Genomic DNA, 19531 nt, shown 5'->3' on the forward strand with positions numbered 1-19531 from the left:
TGGCAAAAAATCTTACAATCTTATATTGCCTAAGCTCTGATAATGCAGACAGCAGTACTGCACATCATGATTCTGTTATGCAAACTGGAGTACCCCTGATGATGAAGTTCTAGCTGTTTGCAGATCCCCTCAGTGTTTATATTTATCAAACCAATAGCTACTCTGTGTGTTGTGTGTGTGTGTGTGTCTGTGTGTGTGTGGTATCGGTGGGGGTGGGTGGTGGGGGGTAGTTTCAAATGTTGTTTTTTTCCTTTGTTTGTTTGATATAGGATTTTAAATGTTCAGCATTTCCTTTGTCATAATTCAAAATTTATACTGTGCCAATATGTTACAAAGTGAGGGGTCTGAACTGCCAGAACAGTTTAAAACCTGCACTGCAAAAAACAATTTTCAAGAAAGTAAAAAACCCTTGTTTATGGACATTTTTTCTTATTTTCTGTCTAAAAAGAAAATATATTCTTAACAAGCAAGTTTTGCACGAGAAAATAAATCTTAATCTAGGAAAATATGTCTAACCTTTGCTTAAAAGGATATTTCAGCTCATCTTGAGCTTTATTTACCAGTTACAAGATATGAAAATGGTTTTGTTGATATTCCAGAATAAAAACAAGATTATTTTTCTCATTTCAAGAGTAAGGCCACTTAAACAGCTGCTCAGTTTAAGAAATGTATTTATTGACACTAAAGTGTAATATAATTGCTGTCAAGTTTGACACAACATGCAGTACATGAACAAAAGCTGGACCTAAAAGCACATGGTAAACATGAAATACAGGCCCATTTGAAAAACAGAAACAGCACAACTCATTCACTTTAGGCCAGGTCAAACAGATTAATAGATCAGCATCATAGAAGTATCAGTAGACATATCTTCACTATGGCAATGCTACAATCTCATTAAACTGTCAGATTTGATAGAAAAATCAACAACAAAACTGTCCAAAACAATAACCTGATAATACAGTTCATGCATGTAAAGGAGTGTAGCTTTTATAAAACATCTGTTGAGCTCATGTGTAGTCCAATTACATCACATAGGTAAGATTTCATGACTGCATATGTCATATCTTTGTGTGTGAACCTGTAATATGGAGGCGAATGGATGGACTGCTGGAGACTATGACTGCCTTAGGTAAACTGGAAAGTTGGAGGCACATACAAGTGATGCTCAGTTTTCCATAGTTACTATTAGGATAATCAGAATGAATTAAAGGCTATTACAGTTTAGGGAAAATTGTTGATGAGAAAAAAAAACATAAATATAGCCATATGTTAAAATAATCATTCTAATTTTGTATGAGCACAAGCCTGTAAAAGACGATGTTTCTCTCTTGCAGTCAATATAAGAGCTGTTGCTGGTCTGGTAAGAACATCGTGGCAGGAGTCATCCTTCAGAAAAGAGAAATAAATATAGGAGTGTAATAAACTGGTAAAATGTTTTATCAAAAGAAGTTGTTATTGTTCAGTAGTGATAGACTTAGCATAGATTGGGATGATGCTACTCCATCTGCGAACCAGCTTGGACAAGCGGCTGAAATGTTTGGAGTCGAGGTATAATTGTTGGTCTGGGATGGAACAAGGGGCCTTTGCGAGATATGGGCGCCATCATCAAAGCCAGAGTACAATGTCATATTACTGTCAAAAGTACCAAAATGTTCTGGGCACACACTGTCTGGATCATGCTGTATTGTGTTTTGCTCAATCACTGCATCTTCTCCTGAGTTCAATCTGGTGTCTACAGCTGCATCCATTGTTGGCTGGCTTGTTGGCTGGTTTTCGACCACTGGATCAGTCCTGTAGGCCCACATGTTACTCAGACTTCTGTTCACCGCTGATGAGGGTTCCCTCCTAGAACTGCAATCGAGATTAGTTGATTAATTGACTACTTAAGGATAAGGACATTAATTACAAGTTACATTGATAATTTCTAAATAATTATATTCTGCATTTGATAATTTACTCTAAAATATGTATGTTTTCAGGCTGAGTTTAATAAATTGATACTAATTTTTTGCTGATTGATATTTGGCAGCTTAACTGTAGTTTAAAAGCTTTACAAATCCTCAAAAACCTAAACCTGGAAAGCTAAACTAAAGAACACAGGAAACATGTAAAATGTTGCAAAAACCTTACAACCTGGAGCAAGGAGCATGAGACATGAAAACCTGAGGGGAGGGAACGCAGATGACACAGAGGAGAAAATGCAGCGATCCGACAAAGAACAGAGGGAAGCACACACTAAATATACACACACACAGGGAAACGAGAAATTTGGCAGACATGCACGAAACACAGCTGACACTAATCAGATGAGAAGAGACGGGGGCTAGACAGTAGAGGAGATGTTGATCATCTTTTAATTTTGACTTAAACATTTATTTTGACTACACATTTATTAAATATGCATATTTTTTATTGTTCAATACTTTACTGATATTTTGTTCTACTTTCTTTCATGTCTTAGAGACCTAAAGTTCTTGTGCAATTTTATGTGAAATTAGCCCTGTGTACACTGTATTTTAGAACAAGACTGCTGCTGATAAAAACGCTAACAACCGCTGGAGATGGTGACTTCTCCAGAGAGGAACCCAGCACTTCTAAGTTTGTGACTATGTCCAGCCCGGAGTATATAGTCTTCATAGACAGTGAACTTGAGCAAGCTCGACGTTGCTACTTTGAAAAGAAGCAGCTGGGGACAGAGTGTGCTGAACCTTTGTCAAAAGAACTCTTTTGTCGACTCGTAAGAAACACCATGACAAACATGATTTCGATAGCAAGAGCAGCTGAGGACTCCAAATACCCCAGCAAACATGAGGTTGATGCCATGGCAAAGCGATTGATGGAGTACTACCCTATGCTTAAAGAAACGTGTGGTGAGTGGGTAAGTAGCATTTGCTCAATACCACTCTGTGTTAATCATGAGTGATGTATCTTATCATCTTTTAATTTTTACCGTTTGTACCTGTTAGGAGCATGTTGCTAAAAAGCTAATGAAGAGACTCTCCAATGTCAAAAGTCCAAGGAAGGGCAAAAAACCTCCTGCGAAGAAGCCAAGAAAGGATGGGAATGAAAGCGTTGCAAAAAGTGACAGCAGTGGGGAGTCCAGTGCCTCAACTATTATTCTAGATAAATCACCAGTTAGATCCATGGGCACCCCAGTGCACCACCAGGATGGCAGTGATAAAGAATGCAAGTATAATATAATGCACCCTCTTATTACACCTGAGTGTAAATGTGGTTTGGACGATACTTTTTTTTTTCTTAAAAATTCTGCTAACAATGGAACGCAACTACTTCACTGTTTTTCTTGGAATCTTTGCGTTCCATTTAATAGTGACAACTTGACAGGATGAATGAACAATTTAAAGATAGGTGGTTAGTTAATTTGTTGATCTAATTTACAGATATATTTTGGTATTTTGGTTTTATTGCAGATATAGATATATAAAGCCTTACTGTGGCAATAAATGATTTACACACCTCTGCTCTGTGTGTTTAGCTGGTTCAGCTGACTTCTTTGACAGCCAAAAAACCCAGGCAAGACACTACAAGACACTTCAAGAAATATACAAGACCAAAAAACCAAACAAAACTGCTGTCACGCAACTGCTGAACCTGGAGTTTGAGTCTAGAAGACAATTCATTAACTCTGATGCTATAAAGGAGCAGGACAACTAAAATGGCGGCGCGTGTAGACGCAGCGACCTCACGCTCTCCTGAAAATGCGGTGTTTTGTTCGTCAAGTAAGTGTCTTTCTGCAAGTGTTTCTCGTCAGTCCACGTCGGAATATGTGTACAGTCGGCAGGCTCTCTTACACATTCGGAGAAGCAAGATTTGCCAAGTTTTGAACACCAACGTTGAGATGCTAAGGGAGATAGGACTTCTGCGACAGCCTGCTAGCTGGCCTAGCAACTCACCGGACTCGCCTGCTACCCCTCCCCGGGCAAGGAGGCGTCGAAAGCAGTGCGCTAGGACAAGGAAGCGGGGCAAGCGCGGAGGTGTCCGAGTCAGGCTCGAGGCTAAGCCAACTCGCCCAGCCATACCATCGATCCTCTTGGCCAACGTACGATCTCTGGACAATAAAATGGATAACATACGACTTCTGAGATCAGCGAATCGCAGAGTAAGTGACTGTTGTGTGCTAGTTTTCACTGAGACATGGCTTAATGACAACATTCCAGACTCGGCCATACAACTGGAGCAGCTAGCATGCTACAGAGCCGACAGGGCTCTCGTAGACGGAGGCAAGACCCGAGGTGGCGGGGTCTGTGTTTACATCCGTGACGAGTGGTGTCGTGATGCCACTGTAGTACGCAAACACTGCTCATCACTGGCGGAGTTCATGATCGTGAAGTGTCACCCTTTCTACTTGCCCAGGGAAATAAGTTCGATCCTGTTGGTCGCTACTTATATACCTCCATCTAGCAACAACAGCGATAGAAATGCGGCGCTGAACGAACTGTATCAGGCCATCAGTGAGCAACAAACAGCTCACCCAGACGGTTTCATCATCCTCGCAGGAGACTTTAATCATGCTGATCTTAAAACTGTTCTCCCAAAGTTTCATCAGCATGTACATTTTCCAACAAGGGGAGACAACATATTGGACCTGGTCTACACACAGGAAAATGGAGCATACAAAGCCATCCCCCTCCCCCACATCGGCACCTCTGATCACCTCACTGTTATGCTAATGCCAGCATACAGACAGAGAGTGAAGGTCATCAAACCTGTTATGAAAGAGGTAAGAGTGTGGCCACAGGAGGCCACCTCTGCTCTTCAAGACTGCTTTGGGTCAACTGATTGGGACATATTCAAGGAAGCAGCCACCTACAATAACATCATAGACATTGAGGAGTACACAGACACGGTGAGCTCATACATCACCAAATGCATTGATGATGTTACACAAGTGAAAAGTATCACAACTCGAGCCAACCGGAAGCCATGGCTAACAGGAGATGTCCACAGGCTGCTGAAGGCCAGAGACAAGGCCTTCAGAGCTGGGGATGAAATAGGCCTGAGAACAGCGAGAGCCAACCTGTCCCGTGGCATCAGGAAAGCGAAACAGGACTACACACACAAGATAACCTCCCACTTCAATGATAGCAAGGACGCACGAAGCCTATGGCAAGGCATCCAGGCTATTACAGACTACAAGCCTGCAGCGCGTAGCTGTGAGAGCGACACCACTCTGCTCAACAACCTGAACAGCTTCTTTGCACGATTTGAAGCACAGAACAACACACGCCCACAGAAAACACCACCACCTCCACACGACCAGCCTCTGTGCCTGTCTGCTGCCAGCGTGAAGAGGACACTCATCACCATCAACGCCCGGAAAGCAGCGGGTCCAGATAACATCCCTGGTAGTGTGCTGAAAGACTGCGCAGAGGAGCTGAAGGATGTCTTCACAGACATCTTTAACACCTCCCTGAGGCAAGCCACTGTCCCATCATGCTTCAAGACTGCCACCATCATACCTGTGCCAAAGAAACCATCTCCAGCCTGTTTCAACGACTACCGCCCCGTGGCACTGACACCCATTATTATGAAGTGCTTTGAACGACTAGTCATGTCACACATCAAATCCACCCTGCCTCCCACCCTGGACCCATACCAGTTCGCATACAGAGCGAAACAATCCACAGAGGATGCAATCTGCTCTGCCCTTCACCCAGCCCTAACTCATCTGGACAAGAAAGACTCATATGTGAGAATGCTGTTCATAGACTTCAGCTCAGCATTCAACACCATAATACCACAACAATTCATCTGTAAACTGGACAGACTGGGCCTCAGCACCTCCCTCTGCAACTGGCTGCTGGATTTCCTCAGCCAGAGGCCTCAAGCGGTGCGTGTGGGCAATAAGGTCTCAAACAGCATCACCCTGAGCACGGGGGCTCCACAAGGCTGTGTGCTCAGTCCTCTGCTCTTCACCCTGCTGACACATGACTGCACACCAACCTACAGCTCCAACCACCTTGTGAAGTTTGCGGACGACACAACGCTGGTGGGGCTCATCACCAAGGGCGATGAGACCCACTACAGGAAAGAGGTTGAGCTCCTGACCACGTGGTGCAGAGACAACAACCTCCTGCTAAATGTTAGTAAGACCAAGGAGGTTATTGTCAACTTCCAGAGAGGCCACACCTGTCACCCCCCATTGACCATCGACGGCGCTGCGGTGGAGAGGGTGAGCAGCACCAAGTTCCTGGGGGTGCACATCAGTGAGGACCTCTCTTGGACCACCAACACAGCATCACTGGCCAAGAAAGCACAACAGCGCCTCTACTTCCTGCGCAAACTCAAGCGGGCAAGTGCTCCACCACCCATCCTGACAACATTCTACAGAGGAACCATTGAAAGCATCCTTTCCAGCTGCATCACTGTGTGGGGCGGTAGCTGCACTGACTATAACAGGAAAGCTCTACAACGCATTGTGAGAACAGCTGAGAGGATAGTTGGTGTACCACTCCCCTCCCTGCAAGACATCTACACCACTCGCCTCACCCGCAAAGCCATCACAATTGTCAACGATGCAACCCACCCCGCGCACTGTCTGTTCAGCCTCCTGCCCTCTGGAAAGAGATACAGAAGTCTCCGCTCCCGCACTACCAGGCTCACCAACAGCTTCATCCACCAGACTGTGAGACTGCTGAACTCTCTTCCCTCCCGGCTCCCAGCCAGCAGAACCACCAGATTGGCAGAAGTATAGGAAGACAGACTGGACTCTACCCCCACCCCCCACCCACGCACACTCCCCAACAAGGAAACACTCTCTGAACCAAGAACTGGAAAACACTCCTGACTGGAAACAACTACCTCTGCATTGCAATTGCACACACCTGCTGCTATATATTTTTAGTATTTTTTTAGTACTATTTATATTATTTATATTACTACTACTGCTGCTACAGTCTTATGCTGCATTAAAACAAAAACCCCTACCAACCACAACCTGGGACTACCTCAAGTAGACTAGTATACTACTTTCCAGGGCACACTGTTGAAACACTTTATTATTATATGTTAGGTCTTGTCTTGTTATATCCTGTTACCTGTCTTAAGTTTACCTGCACTTTTTTTTTTATTTAATATTACCTCATTGTTAGGACTGTTTTTGTTGTGCATCTGCACTTTATTGTTGTCAATGTCTACGCATGGGACAGTGTGAAACGTAATTTCAATTCCTTTGTATGGCAAGTACATTTGAAGAAATTGACAAATAAAACTGACTTTTGACTTTTTGACTTTTGACAGAGCCGTGAAGATACTAGAGGCATATCCTTGTTTCAGAGAACTGGATCATGTAAGCAGCGCTTATTTCTTTAACCATCCTGTTATTTCTTTGGGGACATTTTGATATGATTTTCAAATTTCTTAAATACTGTCCCCCGTGTTTAAATTGTTATCACTTATTGTCAAGGCGAGATACAGAGCTAGACAGATCTATCTTAGTTGGGTTTCTGTCTGTATTTTTCAGGTCCTTGATGAGCTGCGGAGAATTATTTAACTATGCAACTTGAAATACATTTCTGAGATGAAGGATAGATGGGAAATCTTCTACTCGAAGGTGCAGTTTTATGGTGTCATGAAGAAAGTTATAAAGCCGCCAAAAACTTTGGATGGAGGTAATGCTTGATTTGTCTACGTTTATGCTTTGCAGATTACATTATTTGCAATGCTTAATGGTGTTGCCCTGTCTTATTTTTCTTTTTTCAAACCAGTGGAACATGCAGCAGCTGTGTTCAGAGCCCTTCCAATGCTTTTCCCTTCCAGCACAGTACCACCTAAGAAGCTGGGCATCTGTAGTGAGGCTTTTTTCCATGTCCTTAAGGTAAGGCTGCAATATTCTATGTGCATATATTGTTGTATTTTGCAGTTACTCATGTTTTCATTTTATATATTTTACTGTGGAGTCAGTCAAATATTCTTAAAGTTCAGATCCCCATAACATGTTGATGTTAATAAAACCTACAGAAAAAATTGATCTATTTTAAACTGTAATGCAACTCAAAAATTGTGTTTCTTACGGTGTTGTTCTAATCCTCTTTTTTTCTGTCATGTAGACTTAAGAAGACCCTGAAGGCTACGTGCGTCAGCGACCCCTGGCATGTCCAGTTCTGCTTGTCTCTGAAGGCAATAGCATGATAGCTGTTGGAACCACGGAAGGATCTTAATGAGGGACTGCTCTATCTGATGGCATATTACTATACCCTCCCCCTCTCATATCCAAAGTGCATTTCCACGCTGCTGTCTGTCTTGCAAACTGAAATACTCAAAGATTTAACCCCCTCTTACAGGAAGGTGCTTGGTGAGTGGAAGTCATTCATTGAGTGAGTCTCTCAGATGACAGACTCCATCTGCCTTGTTTATCAGACTCAGTGTTAGTCAGTGAGGTTGTTTTTTTTCTCTAGAAAAGTTATTCAAATGTAAAACACGTTTGTTTGTATGGCCGTTAAACTAGTTCTTTTAAAAAGTTATGTAATATAGGATTTGAAATAGTGATTGTTTTAAGCTTCAGCAAAATGTATTTTTGAGCCACACCCTGGATATTCTGGGACAGCAAATGCCTCCAACAAGCTCAAGCGTGGAACCTCTGATGAACAGGAAGGCATCTTCGAAGCAGTAGTTCTTTCACTAGGCTGAAGTGATACACCATTAGTGGGAAGTGGGAAGGAAAAACTCCCTTTTAACAGGAAAAAATCCTCAGACAGAACCAGGCTCGGGGAAGGTCAGCCATCTGCTGCGACCGGCTGGAGGTGAGCAGAGGGACAATAGACAAAACCAGACTGTAGAAACAAGCCAGAGACTAATAATAACCAATGATTAAATGCAAAGTTGTGTATAAACAGTCAGTCATAAAAGATGAGAAAAAGAAATATTGCATCACAGGAAGCCCCCAGCAGCCCAGGCCTTTTAAGGGTGGATTTCAAGGTCACCCCATTCTATGATATGGTACCATGAGGCCTTTAAGATAAGATGGGTTCAGATTATTAAAGATATTATATGTGATCAGAAATATTTTGAATTTTAGTTCTTGATGTAATGTGAGCCAATGAAGAGAAACCAGTATGGGAGAAATATGATTAAGTATGTTCATTGATAATATTCATCAACAACTAAATGGGACTGTGGAAGACAAAACAAAAGGTTAACTCCAAGGCTACTGCACAAGTCACCATCAAGTGTGGAATATGCCAACATGCGCAATATGTCCCTATGCTATTCTGATTAGGCATCGACCCCAAAGCCCGCTCATTGCTAAGGGTGTTTATGGATATAGATTCAGTGACTATCAACCACTTCCTGGACATGGATAAGATTGAGTTGTATGCCAGGAGTGAGAAAGATATAAACTCACTTATCCATCTCACCAGGATCTGCAGAGAAAATGTTGGGATGTCATTTGGACAAGAAAAGAGTGGCTAAATGGTTGCAAAAAGAGGGAAGGTGATGCACACTAAAAGGGTGGAGTTGCCAGAAGGCAAATATACAGGGAAGCTACAAGTCCCTGGGTATCCCACAAGCCAAAGGGAACCATGATAAAAATGGATGAACATCAGCTGTAAGATGTTTCTTGCAGTTGGTCACCAGGGGTTCTGTCTTAAGTTTAGTGCCCCCTACTGGACCTTGTAAATTGCTGTTTATGTGATATGCACATTGTGTCACGGACCCGGCTCTGGAGGACTCCGGGGTCCGTGAGCAGTTATGGACTGTTGTTATTATTATTATTATTATTATTATTTAGGGGCTGTGTCGTCTACTGTTCGGTCCACAGTTGAATGTGTAGTGTGTGTTTGCGTGTGGGTTTGCTTCTCCCTCTCTCTCTCCCCGGTCCTTGGGCTGTTTACAGAAGTGCACGCCGTGGGAGAGGCGTGTCCTGGCGACTGTCGTCATTGGGAGTCCCTCTTCACTGTTACCGGCCCTCCTGCAGCTGATTACCTGACCAGCTGTTGGTAATCATCCCTCCCGGCTGGAGAGAGGTATTTAACCTGGACTCGCGGCGACAGTCGACGTGGGATTATTACTCTGAACTGGTATAGTCCGTGCGAGCAGTGTGTGTTTGTTAGTCGGCCAGCGTGTGGCTAATTGTGGACTCTCCTTCTTCCTCCAGGATAGCCAAGCGGAGAAGCGAGTTGGGGAGCACACGCACTAAGGGAGCTACAGCACGGGACGCTCTGGGAGCAGGAGACGAGCACCATTGGAATATTGCACCTTTGAGTTTATTGTTGGACTTACCTGTCTGTTCACTGTAAATAAAGTGCACTGTGGCATCGAAGAGTCCCGCGTTTTGGGTCCTACTTCCCTCGTCCCCACGGTCTGAGTGGCAGACCGTGACAGAATAATCCCACCAACCACCATGGACCCAGCAGACTCAAGAGTTGCCACGGAGGAGGGATCGCTCACACAGCTGTGGGGTTACTGCCAGAGCGTAACCCAGGCTGTGGATCCACACATGAGACACATACAGGTAGTGTTTTTTGATAATTATCTTTCCTCCACTACCTTCTCTACGAGCTTTCTGGATATTGACAAACTCATTCACATTGTAACTGAGCTGCGGGCAAGCTCCAGCTTCGAACTGTTTGGTTTGGGCTGTCCGGGCAAGGAGGATGCGGCTGCCTCCCTGGCAGCCCTTGCTGCTTGGTTTTTTCTTCATAGGCGGAGAGTTTTTCCACCGCCGCTTGCTGCTCACCTATTGGACCCTCCACTGCAGGGAAGACGGTGCCCTACTCCATCTCCTCTCGTTCCTTCAATGTCCTCTGTGTCGGCAGACAAAGGATCGGCAGCGCTGGTAACCACAGTGAGTCAACCAGACTCTGTCACCTTACTTAATCCAGTCTCTCACGAGCAGGAGGGGACAGTTTCCTTTGACGCGGCCCCGCCATCACGAAAGAGACGGCGTCGGCGTCATCTTCATCAAACCGAAGCTCACCTCACTCCGGTTGTTTCGGAAGAACCAGCTGACTCAGGGCTAGCCGCAGGACTAGCCGCACAAGGAGCCGCAGTGAGTGAAACGGACTCTGTGGTTGGTAAAGATGTTGCTGTTATGAAAACAGAGAGGGCTTCGTTTAAACCTAGGGACAGTGCCCAATCAGTTAATAATAAAACCGGGATCGCAATGGGGAATAAGCTTAGAAGGTCTGCATTACCAGAAAGTGGAGGTGGGCCGGAAGCTATTCCTGGGTCATTTAGTAATGTAAGGAGTAGTGCTGATTGTTTTTCTGGTGCTGGACACGGAGCCTTCGTTTCTGAGCCAGTTAGCTCTAAAACGGTGAACTCTGAAGGCGCTGGGGTGGCGGCTAAATGGACTGAAGCTGTTAATTCTGAGTTACTGCACTGTGCTAATATGCATCCTGAAACTGTTTTTGTGGCTGCTGATTTGTTAACGGACCCGGTGCTAGAACATGGTTCTGCCACTACAGGCAATCGGGAGGCTGGGATTCTCCCCAGGGCTTCCCCAGAGGCCGAACTGGAAGCCTCAGTCGGCTCTGGCCCCCTGGACGTTGCAGAGGCAGCGGTAACATTGTCTTCCTCTCAGCCCCTCATGTTAGCCCTATCACCTTCTACTCAGTCTGCCGCCCAGCTAGTCACTCAGTTGTCATCTGTTTCAGCATCCACATCACCCGCTCGACCATCATCTTCGCCACCTGCAGCTACTGCATCACCATCTTCACCTCCGGATCAACCATCTATAGCCGCTCCGCAGCCGGAGGAGCAGCTCAGCGAGCGGGGGGAGCCCGCGTCGCAGCCGGAGGAGGAGCCCAGCGAGCGGGGGGAGCCCAGCGAGCGGGGGGAGCCCGCGTCGCAGCCGGAGGAGGAGCTCAGCGAGCGGGAGGAGCCCGCCTCGCCAGCTGTGGAGCGCAGCGAGCCGGCAGAGCTCAGCGAGCGGGGGGAGCCCACGTCGCAGCCGGAGGAGGAGCTCGCCGAGCCGGAGGAGGAGCTCGCCGAGCCAGAGGAGGAGCTCGCCGAGCCGGAGGAGGAGCCCGCCTCGCCGACTGTGGAGCTCAGCGAGCGGGGGGAGCCCGCGTCGCAGCCGGAGGAGGAGCTCAGCGAGCGGGGGGAGCCCGCGTCGCAGCCGGAGGAGGAGCTCAGCGAGCGGGGGGAGCCCGCGTCGCAGCCGGAGGAGGAGCTCAGCGAGCGGGGGGAGCCCGCGTCGCCGACTGTGGAGCTCAGCGAGCGGGAGGAGCCCGCCTCGCCAGCTGTGGAGCGCAGCGAGCCGGCAGAGCTCAGCGAGCGGGGGGAGCCCACGTCGCAGCCGGAGGAGGAGCTCGCCGAGCCGGAGGAGGAGCTCGCCGAGCCGGAGGAGGAGCCCGCCTCGCCGACTGTGGAGCTCGGCGAGTGGAGGGAGCCCGCACCACCTGAGGAGGAGCTCTGTGAGCCGGAGCTGGAATTCGGCGAGCGGGAGGAGCGGCTACCGTCAAGAGAGGGGCCCGGCGGGCCGGAGAAGCGCGCACCGCCTGAGCTGGAGCTGCAGGGGCCGGAGCTGCAGCAGGAGCCGGAGCAGGAGCTTGGCGAGCAAGAGGAGTGCCCGCCATCGAGAGAGGGGCTCGGCAGGCCGGAGGAACGCGCACAGCCATCGGAGGTCGGCGGGCGGGAGGAATCCGATCAGTCTACGCGGGGGGTCAGTGTGCAGGGTTCACGTCCAGCGCGCCCTCCACGCCGTCCACGTTCAGCGCGCCCTCCACGCCGTCAACGTCCTGCGCGCCCTCCACGTTCAGCGCGCCCTCCACGCCGTCAACGTCCTGCGCGCCCTCCACGTTCAGCGCGCCCTCCACGCCGTCCACGTCCAGCGCGCCGGGCATTATGGGCTGTTCTACTCTGTCGCCCGCCAGAGCTGCAACACTGCTGCTACCGGATCCGTGGCCGCCCGCCGGAGCTGCAGCGCCGCAACCATTGGACGCCTGGCAGGCCACCAGAGATGCAGCACCGCCGCCACTGGATCAGTGGCAGGCCCCCAGAACTGTTTCGTCGCTGCTGCTGGACCCATGGCCGTCCGCCGGAGATCCAGCGTTTCCACCGATGGACTGAAGGTAGGCCTCCTGAATGGTCGTCGGCCTCTGCCTATCCATAGCAGGTTTCACCTGTTTTGCCGTCCACCGGGTCAGCCGCCAGAACTATGTTTGCTGCCATTAGGGCAGGGGGTTGGCCTGATGAACTGTGTTTTTTCATTTTTGTGGTTTAGTGGTGTGGTTTGGAGGGGTTTTGGGGCCCTCCGTCCTGGCCCCCCGCCGCCCGCCCTGGGGTGGTTTTCCTGGTTTTTTTGCTTTTTGTTTTGGGTCGTCGGGAGCCGACCCTTAGAGGGGGGGTACTGTCACGGACCCGGCTCTGGAGGACTCCGGGGTCCGTGAGCAGTTATGGACTGTTGTTATTATTATTATTATTATTATTATTATTATTTAGGGGCTGTGTCGTCTACTGTTCGGTCCACAGTTGAATGTGTAGTGTGTGTTTGCGTGTGGGTTTGCTTCTCCCTCTCTCTCTCCCCGGTCCTTGGGCTGTTTACAGAAGTGCACGCCGTGGGAGAGGCGTGTCCTGGCGACTGTCGTCATTGGGAGTCCCTCTTCACTGTTACCGGCCCTCCTGCAGCTGATTACCTGACCAGCTGTTGGTAATCATCCCTCCCGGCTGGAGAGAGGTATTTAACCTGGACTCGCGGCGACAGTCGACGTGGGATTATTACTCTGAACTGGTATAGTCCATGCGAGCAGTGTGTGTTTGTTAGTCGGCCAGCGTGTGGCTAATTGTGGACTCTCCTTCTTCCTCCAGGATAGCCGAGCGGAGAAGCGAGTTGGGGAGCACACGCACTAAGGGAGCTACAGCACGGGACGCTCTGGGAGCAGGAGACGAGCACCATTGGAATATTGCACCTTTGAGTTTATTGTTGGACTTACCTGTCTGTTCACTGTAAATAAAGTGCACTGTGGCATCGAAGAGTCCCGCGTTTTGGGTCCTACTTCCCTCGTCCCCACGGTCTGAGTGGCAGACCGTGACACATTGACACAGTTGTTGGTTCTCCCCTGGAAGGAGGGAGTATTTAATTGATTCCGTTTATTTGTTTTTCTGTCTGTTTGTTAGTAGTCTAGCATGGAGCATAATTTCCAAGATTTCATTTTGTGTAATGGTAGATACCAATAAAAGCTTGAGCTGATTTCATTGTGATGAAAACTGGGTCAACGTCATACCAAATGTGAAAATCAGTGAACACTATATTATCCAGGAATTTTTATAAATTTGCTTCAAACTTCATAACAATATACCAGGCATTGGGGGACATGAATACCTAGGTTGGCTAACCATTTGACCTTCACTTTCATTGTTAACACCCAAGCACCTGCTCCGTTGGCACTGCCATCTACCTCTAATTTGAAAGGACGTGCAAAATCAGGGGCAGCAGAGATGTCGGCCATACGTGTTGTTAATGGAGCTTGCCAATAGCCCTTCAACAAGTTCAGTTTGGTAACAAACTTTGCCGAACCGACCCTATCGACACAGTCCTCCATACTGGGAAGAGAATAGGAGTCAGGTTTGGTCACACTGTTCACCTTCAGAAAATCCATACAAAACTGCGGGGTTTTATCCGCTTTAGGCACTAGGAGACATGGGGAACTCCATGCACTAGAGCTAGGAACAGCAAGACCATTTTCTGGGAACAGCAAGACCATTTTCCAGCAGAGAAGAAACTTCTGTCTGGAAAAGAGCACGTTTAGTGAGACTCACCCGGTAGTCATGCTGTTTGATTGGAGGGTGGTCCCCTACATCGATATCATGCTCCAGCACAGTGGTACGGGAAGGAGTGTATTATATTTCTCTGAACTACGGGGGCAATTGTGGTTCAGGGGGATGGGAAGCCCATCTTGTAACTGGAAGGTTGCCGGACAGAGTTTGCTCAGCTCTGTCTGTCTTGGTCGTTGTGTCCTTTGGCAAGACACTTCACCTACCGCCTACTGGTGATAGCCAGAGGGGCCGATGGTGCGATATGGAAGCCTCGCTTGTGGGACGGCAGCTGTGGCTACAACTGTAGCTTGCCTCTACCAGTGTGTGAATGTGAGAGTGAATGAATAGTGGAATTGTAAAGCGCTTTGAGGGTCTCGAAAAGTGCTATATAAATTCAATTATTATTATTATTATTAATACTGCATACTATACATTAAGACAGAGAAGCCCCAAGAATCAGACGAGCCCCTGTGAGCAAGCACTCAGCACCAGTGGTAAGGAAAAACTCCTTTTTAACGGGAAGAAACCTCCAGGCTCAGGGAGGGGCAGCCATTTGTCGCGACCAGTTAGTGTTGAGGGGAGAGAGACACTAGAAAATACATACTGTGTAGAGGAGCCAGAAATAAATCATAATAAATGATATGGGTGGTGTACAGAGTAGGAGAGGTGAGTGAAGAATAACATTCAGTGCATCATGAGAAGACCCCCAGCTGATAAGGCCTTACGCAGCACAACAAAGGGACGGCCTAGGGTCACCTGATCAATCCTGGCTATAAAATTGATCAAAAATCATCTAATCACTATAAATTTTTTGATTAACATACATAATTATTTACAAGCTGGAAGACAAAGAAACAAAAATGTACTGACATTCTCAGAGCTGACAATAAAACAGGCAGTGTATTTTTACAGTTACAATTTTAAGGACAGCTGATAGAACAAAGTACAACAACAAAGTGTAACACAGAAAAAGTGCTTTTATGTACGGTGGCCCCTAGAGACAAAGCACGCACAAACTCCAAAACACGTACAAAATCCAAAACACATGCAAAATCCAAAACACGTACAAAATCCAAAACACGTACAAAATCCAAAACACATGCAAAATCCAAAACACATGCAAACTCTAAAACACATGCAAACTCTAAAACACATGCAAACTCCAAAACACTTACAAACTCCAAAACACGTACAAAATCCAAAACACATGCAAAATACAAAACACATGCAAAATCCAAAACACGTACAAAATACAAAACACATGCAAACTCCAAAACACTTACAAAATCCAAAACACATGCAAACTCCAAAACACGTGCAAAATCCAAAACACATGCAAAATACAAAACACGTACAAAATCCAAAACACATGCAAAATACAAAACACATGCAAAATACAAAACACGTACAAAATCCAAAACACATACAAAATCCAAAACACATGCAAACTCCAAAACACTTACAAAATCCAAAACACATGCAAACCCCAAATCACAACGGAAGTGCTCCAGGACGCTAGGGGCAGTGTTGAGCTTTTGTTACCTAGTAACTACACAAGCCAGGAAGTACCAATGACCGGATTTGGGCTGTATCCCAATTCAGGGTCTGCAGCCTTAAAGGCCGCATTTTAAGATGAGCCAAATTTAGTAATGCCAACATACTGAAGGAACAACATTTGTCTCTTATATATGATACACCTATATATGCACTGTCAAAGATACTTGTCTTTGAGTGAAGATTTAAGGTGATAAGACATATAAATAACTGCAACTTGAATCTGTACTGAGGCTCAGTATTTGACACAGAGTTCATGTTCACTGCTGTAATAGCTAATAATGATTAATATAATAACTATAATATTGGCCATATTATATTTACATTACCAAAGTGATATGACTTTAGTCTCATGAAAAACATTAGCTAATTGTTATTTACTAGCTAATCTTAAAATGACCGTTCAGTACAGAAATGAAGCCCAAAAATCATGTTTTTACAGTCCTGTGGTCTCAGCCTCAGATACTTATCAAATCACACAAAGCTCTTGTAGAAACAAACAAACAAATGAACAAAATATGTTTTCCTTCATTTCTGTCAAACAAAGTTGTATGACACGTTTCCAGCGGTTAGTATCATGGTTGCTAGGCAACCTGGGCAGCGCGACGGAGACTAGACCGTCCCATTTGCAAATCGAGCTCAACACTGCCCCTAGCGTCCTGGAGCTCTTCCGTTGTGATTTGGAGTTTGCATGTGTTTTGGATTTTGTAAGTGTTTTGGAGTTTGCATGTGTTTTGGATTTTGTACGTGTTTTGGAGTTTGCATGTGTTTTGGATTTTGCATGTGTTTTGGATTTTGTAAGTGTTTTGGATTTTGCATTTGTTTTGGATTTTGTACGTGTTTTGTATTTTGCATGTGTTTTGTATTTTGTACATGTTTTGGATTTTGCATGTGTTTTGGATTTTGTATGTGTTTTGGATTTTGCATGTGTTTTGGATTTTGTACGTGTTTTGGATTTTGTGCGTGCTATTTGGAATTTGTAAGTGTTTTGGAGTTTGTACATGCTTTGTCTCTAGGGGCCACCGAATTTATGCATACCTGTTTGAACAACAATAAATATATTTCAAACAATAAATATATACTGCAGTTACATTTTTAAAAAAGCAACTCCTACATTTGACCAAAGTCGTCACTGACACTGTCACCAGGTGATGGTTTGAGCCTCAGCTGGGGCCTTTTAATGTGGGGTTTCTATGTGCATGGGTTCTCTCCAGGTTTTTTTCGTACATTTAAAAGTAACTAGTACTGTATAAACTGTCTGTATAAACTGGCCATAGTTGTGAATGAGTGATGTGTAGCTGCCTGTTTCTCTATGCTGGCCCTAATAAAGTATTAGACGTACACAGCTGGCTCAAGGCCCACGCTAATATTGTGTTCACACAATATTAAGCAAAGTCCGAAATTGTAAAACTATATAGGCTCAAAAAGATAATGTCAAGTACACAAAAAATTGCTCATCATTAAATTCAGAAGAGTTCAAGTTGTCCCTGACAGGAGACATTAACATAACTTGATGCACATGAACTGAATTTGAAAACACTCCTTTTAAAATGGAAATATGATGTATCCCTGATTATTTGCAACATATGTATTGCCATTTTCTTCTACTATAGGGCAAAACACAAATACAACATTTTTGAAGACAGAGATATGTGATGCACAGAAACATACCTTCCAAATCCTCAAAAAAAACCCTAAAAATCTACCTCTTTGCTAGGTGATGTGTTTTAAAATCAACCACAATTTGCACTGTGAATATTGAATGTACCACTTCTGTTCTATTTTAAAGTACTGCAACATATGAGCCTTTTTTAATTTCATTGTCATTTCTTAAATAATAAAAACACTAACTCAAAAGACTAACATGAAAAAAAGAAAGTTTACACTTTTTTCATTTGACATTTCTAATTTTGTAGTGTTTTATGATTCTTAACAACTTTCTCAGAGATTCTTTGATTTCTCGTGTCTGAAGAACATATATGATAGGATTCAGCATTGGAGGAAAGACTGAGGTCAGAGACAGGTTTATGATTCTGGCATTTGGCTCTATGTTTGCACCTAGAGTAAATGTGATTAATATTGGGAAGAAATAGATTGCCACTAATGAAAGATGAGCTGTGCAGGTTTTAAAGCCCTTCATTCTTTCTCGAACTGTGGCTACTTTAGCTAAAGCATAGCAGATACACAAATAACTCAACAAAACAATTGTAAGAGGAAGCCAAAGAATAAGAGCTGGCAAAATCTTAGCAATTACATAGCTGGGTGTAAAATCATTGCATGCAAGCCGGTACATCTGACCATGGTCACAGAAATAGCTTTTAATAACAACTGATTCACAGAAGGAAAGCCTTGTAAGAAGGCCAATTGCAATTAGTATAAAAGTAATGGCAGATACCCAGAAAGAGGCAATTAAAGGGAACATGAGCTTGTGAGTCACCTTCAGTTGATAATGCAGTGGGTAAACGATCGCCATAACTCTGTCATATGACAGTGCAACCAGATTTAGTGCTTGCATTGAAAGGAATACATAGCAGAAAAACAGGAATGTCAAGCAGTCATTATATGAAATGTGGGGGTGATTAAACAAAAAGATATCGAGAACCTTTGGCACCATGGCAGAGTTACCTAACAGATCAACCAATGCAAGACTGAAAACTGCAATATATTTCGGTGTTCTTAGATTGTGATCCAAATATATTGCGGCCATGACAGCTGTGTTTGCCAGAACAGAAATAATATAAACAAAAAACAGAAAGGCATAATAATATTTTATATTAGGAATGCCAATAAATCCACTTATAATGAAAAATGCAGGACGCAAAAAAGTGATATTTTTCCCAAGTGCAGAGTTAAAAAAGTCCATTGTAAGATTTCTGCCAAGCTTATGTTGCCCAAGTGTTGATGAGACAGGTAGCAGCACTGGCTGACTGGGTTTTGTTATGCACATGCAGTACACCAGATGATGAAGCTCTTGCATGCTTTAACTGTTTGCAGATCCCCTCAATATTTATCTTCAGGCATGATCCCATGAGTGTATTCTGCAACCTGTTTTTCCCACAATATTTGCATGGTGTGTAAAATGTACATTATATTCAGTTCAGTCACCTGATTATTCAAACCAATAACTGCTAATAATAAGAAGACTATATATGTATACATACAGTCAGGTCCATAAATATTGGGACATCGACACAATTCTAATATTTTTGGCTCCATACACCACCACAATGGATTCCAAATGAAACGAACAAGA

General features: G+C 45.1%; 1 protein-coding gene across 1 annotated transcript; it reads right to left on the minus strand.

Moving 5' to 3' along the window:
- Positions 1-11691: 11691 nt before the first annotated feature.
- LOC134637515 (olfactory receptor 1500-like) lies at positions 11692-19141 on the minus strand. The gene is made up of 2 exons (XM_063487962.2): positions 18206-19141; positions 11692-11811 (listed from the first exon to the last, which is right to left on the minus strand). Exons 1-2 carry the CDS (start codon positions 19139-19141, stop codon positions 11692-11694), a joined length of 1056 nt encoding a protein of 351 aa, XP_063344032.2.
- Between the last annotated feature and the right edge of the window lie 390 nt (positions 19142-19531).

This window comes from Pelmatolapia mariae, linkage group LG10_11 (genome assembly GCF_036321145.2).
Source record: "Pelmatolapia mariae isolate MD_Pm_ZW linkage group LG10_11, Pm_UMD_F_2, whole genome shotgun sequence".
Lineage (NCBI taxonomy): Eukaryota > Metazoa > Chordata > Actinopteri > Cichliformes > Cichlidae > Pelmatolapia > Pelmatolapia mariae.